Genomic DNA, 12,162 nt, shown 5'->3' on the forward strand with positions numbered 1-12,162 from the left:
TTTGTGTGTGTGTGTGTGTGCGTGCGCCTTCATAAAGCAGGAGTGATACTGTGATTGGGGTATTGTAATAATTTTTAACTAGGAAGCAGGAGGAGCACAGCATGGTTAGAGTTGCCATTAAATAAGAAGTGCCCGTCATTCATGTTAGCTCTAATAAGAAGCTATGTTGTGAAAATTAAATGAGACAATACATAAAAGGACATAGAAAATACTCAACAATAGTCTCATTATTGTCATCATTAAAATTATTTGTGAATTTATATCAGCAAAGAGAATATAAGCAATTCTTTTATTGAATAAAAATAAGAATTTTTTTAGATTAGGTCAATTTATTTTGAAGGTATCAATATAAAAAGACTAACTTTAGCCATTTCTCACAAAAAAAAGCAATCTGAAATTTAAATTCATCTCAATTTAATCAAGATATGTAATAAATTTAAATTTATTTTAAGAAATATGTGAGGGTCCTAGTTCCAGGTAAGATGGCTCTCCCACTGAATACAACTATGAAACATGAAATATATGTCTAAGAAGGTTATATCAGGAGTCTGAAAAATAGCAGTAACAGGTAGATGGTGAAAAAAGAGCAGAACTCATGTACTATTAAGGTCTCTCAGTATCCCGCCCCCGCCCCACCCCACCAATCAGAAAGTGGACACCAAGATACAGACAGAGAGAACTGCAGTACATCCAGACAAGGGAATATAATTCACCCCTAAAAAAAAAAAAAAAAAGAAAAGAAAAAAAGCTACCAAGCCATGGAAAGGCATAGAGCAACATTATGTGCGTTTTAGAAGTGAAAGAAGCTGGGGCGCCTGGGTGTCTTAGTCGGTTAAGCGTCTGACTTTCGCTTAGGTCATGATCTCGCGGTTCGTGGGTTCGAGCCCCGCGTCAGGCTCTGTGCTGACTGCCAGCTCAGAGCCTGGAGCCTGTTTCAGTCTGTGACTCCCTCTCTCTCTGACCCTCCCCTGCTCACGCTGTCTCTCTCTCTCTCCTAAAAATAAATAAAACATTTAAAAAAAAAAAAAAAAGAAGTGAAAGAAGCCAATTTGAAAATCTGTATGAATCTACCTATATGACATTCCGTCTGAAAAAAGACAAAACTTTGGAGACAGTAAAAAGATCAGTGGTTGCCAGAGATTAGGAGGGAGAGAGAGATAAATAAGCAGAACACAGGATTTTTAGGGCAGTCAAACTATTCCAGATAATACTAGTATGGTGGATATATCTTTCAAAATCCATAGAATATACGATATGAACAGTGACCCTAATGCAAACTATGGACTTTGGTGGATAGTAATAGGTCAAGCAGGTACATCAGTTGTAACAAATGTACCACTCTGGTGGAGGATGTTGGTGGTGGGGGAAGTCAGGGCATGTGTGAGGGCAGGAGATGGGAACTCAATACATACTGCTCAATTTTGCTGTGAACCTAAAACTTCCCTAAAAATAAAGTCTATCTAAGAAAAAAAAAACAAACAAACACCAAAGAACTCACTGGATGCAATCAGTAGCAGAAAGGAGGAAAGAAGACAGAGGAAAAAGTTAGTGAAGCTGAATATAAGTCAATAGAAATAATCCAATCACAAAACAAAAAAAAATTTTCAAAAAATGAAAAGACACAGGGCGCCTGGGTGGCTCAGTCAGTTAAGCATCCAACTTCGCCTTAGGTAATGGTCTCATGGTTCACAAGTTCAAGCCCCATGTCGGGCTCTGTGCTGACAGCTCAGAGTCTGGATCGTGCTTCAGATTCTGTGTCTCCCTCTCTCTGCACCTCTCCCCAACTTGTACTCAGTCTCTTTCTCTCTCTCTCAAAAGTAAATAAACATTAAAAAAATTTTTTTTAATGAAAAGAGGTGGGGCATCTGGGTGTTTCAGTTGGTTGACCATCTGACTTCAACTCAGACCATGGTTTGTGAGCTCAAGCCCCGCTTTGGGCTCACTGCTGTCATCAAAGATTCAGATCTTTCGTCCCCCTCACTCTCTACCCCTCCCCTGCTCACCTTCTCTGTCTCTGTCTCTGTCTCTCAAAATGAATAAACATTTTTTAAAAATGAAAGGAGGAAAATAGCAGAGTAGGAGACTCCAGGTCTCTGTCCTTGTATAAAAACAACTAATAAGCTGGCAAAAAACTATCAGCCTCATTTTTTGCAGAACTCTGGAGTCCAGTCAAGAACTTAAAACAACCAGGGGAAAGCTTAGTAAAGAACAAAGCTGCTGCTTCTGCAGTAAGAGAGAGAACTGTGGTGATTTCAATGGCCTGCCCACCATCCCCCATACTTCTAATCCGAGGCAGCCATGGTCCTGGTGCCACAGGGAGCAATGGCGATGTTATTCTCAAAGAATCATCGCTGTGGTCCCAGACTGTCCAGTGGCTCCCTGGAGGAACACACAAAGGTTTGCTTTTATTTTGCCTAACTCAAAGCATTCCTCGGACAAAGATGGCTGCTTGGGAGGGTTTTGCTGTGTGCATTTAAACACAGAAGTTTTGGCTGTGGCAGCTTAGGGTTAGTTGGGACAACCAACAGACTGAAAAGCCTGGCAAAGAAGAAGTTGGGAAAGGAGATATGTGAGGGGGGGAGGGGGAGTGGGGGAGGGGCTTTAATCAAGAAGGCCACACATACCGTCAAGGCTGGGCACATGGTCAAAAAGACCTGAGACGACCCTCAGCGTTTACCTTGGACTGACCTTCAGGATCTGAGAAAGCTGTAAACAAAGGCTATGACAGCATTGTAAGCAGCATGGGTAAACACTGAAGTGGTGCCCCGAAGGAGCCAACCTACAAAGTCAGAGTTTTTTGGATATTTGCTCCAAGCAATGAAGAAAACTGTCAAAACACTCAGTGGCCATGACTGCTAAGTTAGTCGAACACACCTTTCACATAACAAACAGTACGGACTCAACAAAAATAGTTTAGAGAAGTTAGTAAATAAGCAAACATTAACAGCTCACAAGCAAGCAGCACCAACAAACCTGGAGAAGAGGGAAGTATCTGATTTCCAGAACTGTCACACTGTGATATTCACTATCCCCAGTTTGACAAAAGAAAAAAAAAAATTACAGAGCATGCAAAGAACAAGAAAATATGGCTTGCTAAAGGGGGAGGGGGGAAGGAATTGTGAGTGTCCATAAGGACACTGGGGCATTGGACTTTCTAGACAAAGACATTAACTCAACTCCCTTAAATATGCTCAAAGAGCTAAAGAAAATCATGGAAAAAGAACCAGAGGAACCAGGAGAACAACATGTCACCACATACAGAATATCAGGAAAGAAACAGAAATTGTGAAAGTGAATGAAACAGAAATTCTAGAGATTAAAAAGCACAATGACTGAAATGAAAAATAACTGAAGGGTTTCAACTATAGATCTAAGCAGGCAGAAGAGTCAGGTTACCTGAAGATCCATGGAGATCCAGTTTAAGAATAATAAAGAGAGGAACGAAAAAAATTAATAAACCAAGGCCAAGACACCCATGAGATACCATCAAGTATACCAACATATATGTAACAAGAGGCCCCAAAGGAGAGGAGAGGAAGAAACTAAAAGAATGTTTGAAAAAATAATGCCCCCCAAACTTCCCAAATTTGATGAAAATCATGAATTTAAATATCCAAGATGTTCCCTGGGCTCAAGACCAAAAAAGCCAGTAATAATAAAATAGAGCAACATATGCTAACCGACATCTTAGCACACGAAGGTGTACACTAAGCATTTGTTGGATCAATTTACAAATGATATTGAAGACCAGTATTTCCCATATCCCACACTGCCTCAACCTACTTGACATTCGCTGGCTGATCAAGAGTATGTAAGCAAGAATGGAAGTCCGAGAGAGAGGGCAAATGAATTATAGGCAAACTTCAGCACACGTTTACCATCCTGAACACGGTTAGTTATCTTCAAAACCACCAAAGCTCACATTTTATACACAGCACAATCCTTTGAAGGAAGACTATAATAAACACTTGTTAGTTGTTTCTCTAACTGCTACTTCTTTCCTTTTTCTTGACAATCTCCAGATTCTGCCCAGGTGAGACTAACTTCAACTCCACATTCAGAAATGTCTTCTGAGGTGCCTGGGTGGCTCAGTCGGTTAAACATCCCACTCTTGATTTCAGCTCAGGTCATGATGTCACAGTTCATGGGATCAAGCCCTGCATCAGACTCTGCACTGATAGCATGGAGCTTGCTTGGTATTCTCCCTCTCTCTCTACTCTTCCCTGCTCACTCTCTCTCAAAATAAAGAAAGAAAGAAAGAAAGAAAGAAAGAAAGAAAGAAAGAAAGAAAGAAAGAAAGAAAGAAAGAAAGAAAGAAAGAAAGAAAGAAAGAATGAAAGGAAGGAAGTAATGGCTTCTAATTATCTGAAGATGGCCATCATGATTAGTTTAGTGATAGATCCATGAAGCAAGAGTAGTGAAGACCAAAAAGACCGTTTCTAGGTTACTATGTGAGTGATGATGTAAGTGAAAATCTCTTTTTTCTTGAGTCTATATCTGGAACAATGTCATTCCAAGGACGAGTCACTATCTTTTAACAACAGGGGAGAGTCTGCTGAGAGAATGAAGAGACAGAGAGATAGACTGCTTAAAAGGCCAGCTGTCCCTCTGGCCCAGTGTTTCCCAAACTTAACTAGGTGATACAATCTTAAACCCCTTCCAAGTCCTGCTGCATTAGAATTTCCAGGCAAGTCATGGGAAACTGCTGCTGTCTCACCTGAAGCTAGCCCTAATGTTGAAGCTTTCAGAAATAAAAGCCAATAAATGCCTTTTATCATTTAGGAGAATTTGAGATAAGTCTGTCACTTGCCCACAAAACCACCCTAACTGGTAGAAGCCAGCTAGATTTGTTTCCTTTTGGTTTTTCCCTCTTTTCTTTGTAGAGAAGTAAGCATTAGCTCTCAATGGGTTATGTTATTTACATGCCTCTGATAAAGTTCAAAGGACAATCTCCAGATTTTCAAAACAACCTGGGGAAGAAAAAAAAAAAAAACAGGTTGAGAAACAGACCTGCTAATCTCTCTTCCCTCCCACCGCTCCTCCCTCTGCCTCTCGTTTCTTTCATTAAATAGGTCCTAAAATATCCTTTCCAAAAGACTTTCCCAGCAGTGTCCAGAATTATTCTGAAAAGCGTGAAACCCAGACTCTCTCCGGGATGAACCTCAGCGCTGCAAGTCACCGTATACCTCTAAGTGATGGAAATAGCATGCCTATCATCGGTCTCGGCACCTATTCAGAACCTAAACTGGTAAATTTCTCTCTTTTTATTTTTATTGTTTTGAAACTTCCCTAGAGCATAATCTTTAATTCATTTTGAATGGAGCTCATTGATTTGCTTCTTACTTCTTTCATTCTTATAAGAATAAAAGTCACCTCCAAGGTGTAATACCTGCTTTCCTGACTACTGAGCTGGAGGTTAAAACTGTATCAGTTTATCATTTAAAATGACCTTGAATTAGAGAATGGGACTTTTATGCTTCCTTGACTGAAATTTAGCTGAATTCTATTAGATTGAACTGAGGCACATAATATTTCTGTGTTTATTACTTACAGGGTTTTAAAAACTTGTATTTGAGAATTTCTAATTCAGTCTAATAAGCATTTAGTGAAAATCTACCACATATGAAGCACCAGGCTGTAGAAACTTCAAATATGAAGAGAATAATGTCTGTGCTGCCTAGGAATTAAAAATCAAATAGAGGAGGCTGACTCTTTAATAGTTCATTGTAGAACAATGAAGATAAGAATAAATTCTACCCCAGGAAATGGGGTGCCTGGGTGGCTCAGTCAGTTGAGAGTTTGACTTCGGCTCAGGTCATGATCTCCCAGTTCATGGGTCAGAGGCCCGCATTGGGCTGTGTGCTGACAGCTCAGAGCCTGGAGCCTGCTTCAGATTCTGTGTGTGTCTCTCTCTCTCTCTCTCTGCCCCTCCCCTGCTTGTGCTCTATCTCTCTCTGTCTCTCCAAAATAAATAAGCGTTAAAAAAAAAAAAAATCCTACCCCAGAACTATAAACAGTATCTCTCTGAAAACACAAAAAAAGGGAGTAGTTAAATGTGACCTTCAAGATTGAGGAGGTTTCCATTAAAACACAGTTTATGTTTACAAGAAGAATATTTCTGCTTTCTTCATTACAATTCAAATTTAATGCCGATTACCAGAATGAACCAGTGGTATGTGTAGGAATGCCCCTGGATATGTGTGATCATGTATGAATGAAAGCTAACTTTGAGTTAGGAGGCAGAGAGTCAGAGCTGAGGCAGCACATTTTAGGCAGAAGGGGAAGTGTAGAGGCACAAAGATATATGATGTGTCCAGCAGAGGCCAAGCCCACAGTGGCTGGAACATGGAATTAATGGTGGACACAATGGCAGCTGGCTCTGGAAATGCAGACTAGCCTAGATTATAAAGGACCTAGGATACCATGCCAAGGAGTTGAAACTTTACTATATAAAAGGAGGAATTATGTGAAGTTTAGAAACCGAAGAAAAGCATCATGAGATCAGTGCTTTCGAAAAGTAAGTCTAGGGCAGCATGGAGAACGGAAGGCAGAGAAAGAAAAATACACTAGACCTACCAAGAGCAGTTAATACTTGTATCCACCATGACTGCCCAGTTCCACTGTTTTTCATAATGTGAAGGAAAATCACTATTGAAACAATTATAAGAGTCTTAGTCATTGGCCCCTTCCTCTTCTTACTTTGCCCATTGTCTGTATAGGAACTCGTTCATAGTCTTGGCTCCAATCACATATATGGAGAGACTCCTAAAACTATATTTCCTATTTTGTTGTTATTGTTGTCGTCATCGTTGTTGTTATATATCCCCATACAGCCGTGGACTGGCTACATCAGAACCACTTGGGGATTTTTTTTTTTAAAGAAATACTGATCCTTAGTCCTCACTTCCGGTCTCTGAGTCTGGTTCTTTAGGGATAGAGGCTGAATATCTGCATTTAACAAGCTCCTTGGATAATTCAGTTGTACCATTAAGTATGTACTCCATCTTCCATAGACACCTCTAACTCAATGTAACAAAACTACACTATCCACTTCTCCCTCCCCTCAAAATGCTTCCCATCCTAGAAAATAACACTACCACTCTGAGCCACCCAAGCCAGAAATCTGAGCATGTTCCTCCATTGTGCCCTCTATCCTTGTCTTTCCCTCTGTCCACATTACTTCCAAATGATTGCCACTGAATTTCTCTCAGAAATATTTGTTCAATTCACACCCTCCTCTTTATCTCCTTTGTCATCGTCTTAGTTTGGGCTCTTAATTTATTGTTAGGCTGTTCTTCCAATTTTGTCCCCTCCAATTAATTATTCAAACTGGGGCTGTCAGGATCTTCCTCAGACCCAAATCTGATCATGTCACTCCTCTGCTTAATTATTTCAATGGCTCCCTATCAATTATAGGGTAGAATTTACATTCCTTACCATGCACGCTGAGCTTTTATGGTTCAGTCAAGACCCATCTGTCCAGCAGAATCTACCACCACTCTTCCACCTCTCCTTCTGTGTGTAACACATAACTACCTAAATTCCTTGATCAACTGTCCCACCTCTGTGCCTGTGAACATGCTGCCCTCTATCTGCAATACATTTTCTTCTGGTTTGTTCAGCTAGCTGGCCAAACCTCTACTAAACCTTCAAGACTCAGGTCAAGGATGCTGCTCCTCAGAATCCCATCTCTCAGCCACTACAACTTACCTCTTTGTGTGTCCTCATAGCTCTTTTTACTTGACTCTATTGTAGCCCTTATCACACACTATTGTAATCTCTGTTACTCTGTAACCTTCCCCACAAGATTGTGAAACCATTATGAAAGAGAGAATGTCTTGTTCAGCTCTCTATTTCCAGAATATTATCTAATATGTAATGGGTATTCAGCTGATGCTTTCAGATTAATGAGTGCTTGTGTAAAAGGGGATGTCTATGTTTATGAGCATCAAAGGGTATGGAAATATAAATGGATACAATAATAACAGTTAAAGTTTTCTGATGTGCCAGGAACTATTTTAAGTGCTTTACAACACATGCATTTTCTAATTTAATATTCAAAACTTTACAAAAGATACACCACTTGGCCTCACTTACAGATGACAAAACTGAGGTATAGAGAGAGAAAAAATTGCCCCAAACTTGTAATGCTAGGGAACAGAGCTTGGATTTTAACCAACACACTTTAGGTCCAGATCCTATGTTCTAATCCCTATAATATGTTGCCTGTTAAGAATATATCTTATATCAATGAAACTGCACAGTCCTATGACTTTCTCTTTTTTTAAAGTTTATTTTCTTTATTTTGACAGAGTGAGAGAGAGCACAAGTAGGAGAGGGGCAGAGAGGCAGGGAGGGAATCCCAAGCAGGCTCAGCATTGTCAGCACAGAGCACAACACAGCCTCGATCTCACAAACCATGAAATCATAATCTGAACCAAAATCAAGAGTGAGATGCTTAACTGACTGAGCCACCCAGATGCCCCTGTAACTATGACTTTCTATGTCTATTTCTATTTATGAAAGTATATAGGAATATATATCATGAAAGTATATAGGATGTGTGTGAGTGTGTATGTGTATGTGTACAGGATGGATTTCTGTCTGTCTATCTATCTATCCTGAAACTCTGTGGAGCTAAAAGTGCTGTGCCTACCAATAAGTACAATTAAGTGTGTGCTTTGTGTCTAGTAATATTAACTGCTATAGGTTATGGACATTTAAAAGCAGTCATGTGTTATTTTCCCAAAAAGAGTCATATTTCACTTCAGAGAACAAGACATACACTGATTCAACAATAAGGATACTGAGAAATGAAATCATGTATGCACCAACTACATTTGTGATCAGAAATATTACCAGTTGTAAAGTAATAGATTAAGTTAATGATAGGTCTCACAAAATCAGAAACTCTAATGTAAGGAAAAATATACCACATTTATCTGGAAGGTTTGATGGGGCTGCAGGAGGAGAGGAGGAGTGGGAAAAAAATGGAGTATCTCAGATAAAGCAGAGTCATGGCTTCCTATTCCAAGCTATACAACTGGTAATTCCCTGATCATCTTCCCAGGGCTGGTGAGGCAGAGGCTGGAACGACCCGTGCCCAAGTTGGCCACCCTGAAATAAAAGTACTCAATTACATGTACCTTCAGATTCAGTCTTAGTCCTAAAGGCAAAATTGGATGCCAAGATTTAGTCTTCTCTACTTGGCATGCCTGAGATTCTTTTCAAACCCTTCATTCACAACAAGAAGTAGAAGGCAAATGCCAGGCTGAGATAACTCTTCAACTGAAATTAATTTGGGTCAGTTGTGATCAGGTCAGTCAGCGTCTTTTCTTCCCTGGAATCCTGTCCCATCTTAACACAGAAGTTAGAGGGCAGGAGGGTGCAGGAAAGATCTAGGCATGTCTTCAGGGGGAGATGGGTGGGAACAGACATGGAAGGCTAATGTAAGGAACTATAAAACTGTCTCCCCTGACCTCTGCCTGTTTAGATTCCACTGGAACATGTGGAGAAAGGAACTGGGAAAGCATCTTGGAGGGATAATACTATGAAGCTGTGTGAGGGGCTCCAGCCTAGCGTCTCCTGACTTAGAGATTCATTTTCTCTTAATGTGCCCAAATTTCTTGTAAAGGTGTTCCATGCCTGTGGATTCAGGGAATTTGAGATAAAGCCAACATTTAGTAGCATCACACCCATCTGATGACCACTAATGAAAATTAAAACATGCAGGGGCACCTGGGTGACTCAGTTGGTTAAGCATCCGACTTCGGCTCAGGCCATGATTTCATAGTTCATGGGTTAGAGCCCCGTGTCAGGCTCTGTGCTGATAGCTCAGAGCCTGGAGCCTGCTTCAGATTCCGTGTCTCCTTCTCTCTCTCCCCCTCCCCTGCTTATGCTCTGTCTCTCTCTATATATATATCTCAAAAATAAAATAAACCTTAAAATGTTTTAAAAAATCTTTAAAAAGAAAACTAAAATGTGCAGATTATCCATGTGACTTTTCCTTTTGCAAGCTTCCCAGTATGCTTTCATACATGGATGAAATAGTCAATAACAGCCTCCCAACAGATTTCCCTACAGCTCCATCTGAAGGTCTCACAGCTGAGAGTTTGGGTCTTACACTCTTTTTTCAGTTTTGATAGAAATTAATTCTGCTTTTATGAACATCAGCCCATGGAGTTAATAGCCAGTATTTATCAAAATATTCAAGTAAAACTCAAGAATGTTACCAGATGTGCAAGTGACACAAATCCAGGGTGAATGGTAAATATTTTGGAAAATACCCAATAATTTAATTCGATAAGTATTTATTGTGTGACTTCCATATGCAAGGCATTTTCCTAGGTAACACGGGGACTGAAACAATGGGCTAGAAGCAAGAGATCTGTAAATGGAGTGACTGAGGACAGAAAAAAAAAAGCCCATGTATAACTAAAATGTAAGGAAAAGATGAAGTGCTTTAAGAGAGAGGACACTTGTTCAAAGGTAAAGTAGCAATGAGCAAATTCTAGTTAGGGAGTATATCAAGAATCATCAACTTATGGGGAAGGAGTGGTCTATGAAGTAGATTGGGGGTCTAACTGACCCAATATTCCTTCCTGTGTGGCCCTAGTTAAGATTTCTATAGCTGCAAGCAGTTTTCACAGTCTGGAGAGTGAGCCAAAGGCTTTGTATCTGGGGCAAAGGAGAGGTAAAGTCCAAGCCCTTGATGAGGACGAAGGAAGAGCCTGAAACATCAAGTCCATTCTGTCCTGAGCTGGAAGGGCATGATGTCAATGTAGATCATTTCCAAGGTATTTATATAATTTGCACTCTCTCTAGCAATGTATGAGGGTACCCCTGCTTCACATTCTCACCAATATTTGGTGTCTTTTTAATTTATGCAGTTCTAGTAAGTGTGGAATAATCTCTCATTGTGGTTTAATTTCCATTTCCTTTACTATAGATGAAATTAGCTAGTTTTCCATATTTTTATGAAACATTTTGATATCTTTTGCAAAGTGGCTATGCCTTCTATGCATTTTTCTTTATTGGATTTCTCCTCTTATTGATGCCGGATTTGTAAAATATCTGAAAACGAGTCCTTTGTGAGTTACATCTATATGAAAATATCCCTTCCCATTTATCCTTTTACTTTTAATGGTGTCTTGATGAGCAGAGTTTCTCGATTTTAATGTGGTCACATTTATCACTCTTCATGTATCATTAGTACTCTCTGCAGCTTAAGAAATTCTTCTGTATTCTAATGTCTTAGGTTGGGCACCATGGAGAACAGCCTCTGAGAAGGGGATTTGCATGCAGAGGGCTCAGGGAGGAGTGCTCTCAGGAATCAGACTGTAAGGAAGTGAGAAAACCAGGTCTGTGCAATGAGGCTAGTCGCACTGTGATCCAGTCACAACTGGGATTCACCCCACAGGGAGCTCTGGAATGGTGCTACAAAGTTGTGCTAAGTTGAGGTGAGACAGCATGCTGTATGCCCTGTATGAGTCATAGTGGGATTCAGATGTGAGTAACTGGCAGCCGACATTGCTGGCGGCAGAGCAAATGGATTCTTCGGTCCTGTGGTACACCACAACAGCCACTACAGTCTTCCCCCGATGCCAAAACCTACTGGCTTTGTAGGCTAAGTTCACCCCTGAGAAAAGCTCTTCCAGACTTGTGTTTGGTCTCTCTCCTGGAAAAGTTTTTAAAGAGGTAGATTGGCAGGATGAAATAGCTCCTGCCACTACAGAGGACTTCAAGTTGCAACTTATCTCCTCTCCTTCCTGGACTACCTGTTCTAAATTTTTTGCATCCATTACTAACATCTCTTCTGGTCTAGGTGACTGACGAGATGTTCTAACCCAGATTCTCAACTCTGAGTTGTCTGAGTCCCTGGTCAACTTAGATCATGGCCACTGGTCTTATTGATTAACTATCAAATTTGGCAAGGGATATGTCATTGGGTGGCCTAAGCGGCCGACATTTTCCTCCCTGGCTTGTCGTGTAACAGTGAAGGAGCCCTGCTTCCTCCTGTGATAAGGTCACTTACCCCTGCCAGTATGGCATTTTTCTCAAATGCTGAACTCTTGAAATAAGGAGGCTCTTGGGTTGCCCTGGGAACTAGGATCCACTGAGCCTAAGATTCAGAGATGAGAAGCACACATTTTCTAAGTGAGT

General features: G+C 40.5%; 1 protein-coding gene across 1 annotated transcript in view; it reads left to right on the top strand.

Moving 5' to 3' along the window:
• Window positions 1-5,067: 5,067 nt before the first annotated feature.
• The window catches only part of AKR1D1 (aldo-keto reductase family 1 member D1), a 43,320-nt gene continuing 36,225 nt past the window's right edge, over window positions 5,068-12,162 (top strand). The window contains exon 1 of the mRNA XM_039233985.1: window positions 5,068-5,248. Within this exon, the coding sequence (XP_039089916.1) occupies window positions 5,156-5,248 (93 nt within the window). The 5' untranslated portion in view covers window positions 5,068-5,155. The remainder of the gene's footprint in view (window positions 5,249-12,162) is intronic.

Source organism: Hyaena hyaena, unplaced genomic scaffold, assembly GCF_003009895.1.
Source record: "Hyaena hyaena isolate Hyena2069 unplaced genomic scaffold, ASM300989v1 scaffold_82, whole genome shotgun sequence".
NCBI lineage: Eukaryota > Metazoa > Chordata > Mammalia > Carnivora > Hyaenidae > Hyaena > Hyaena hyaena.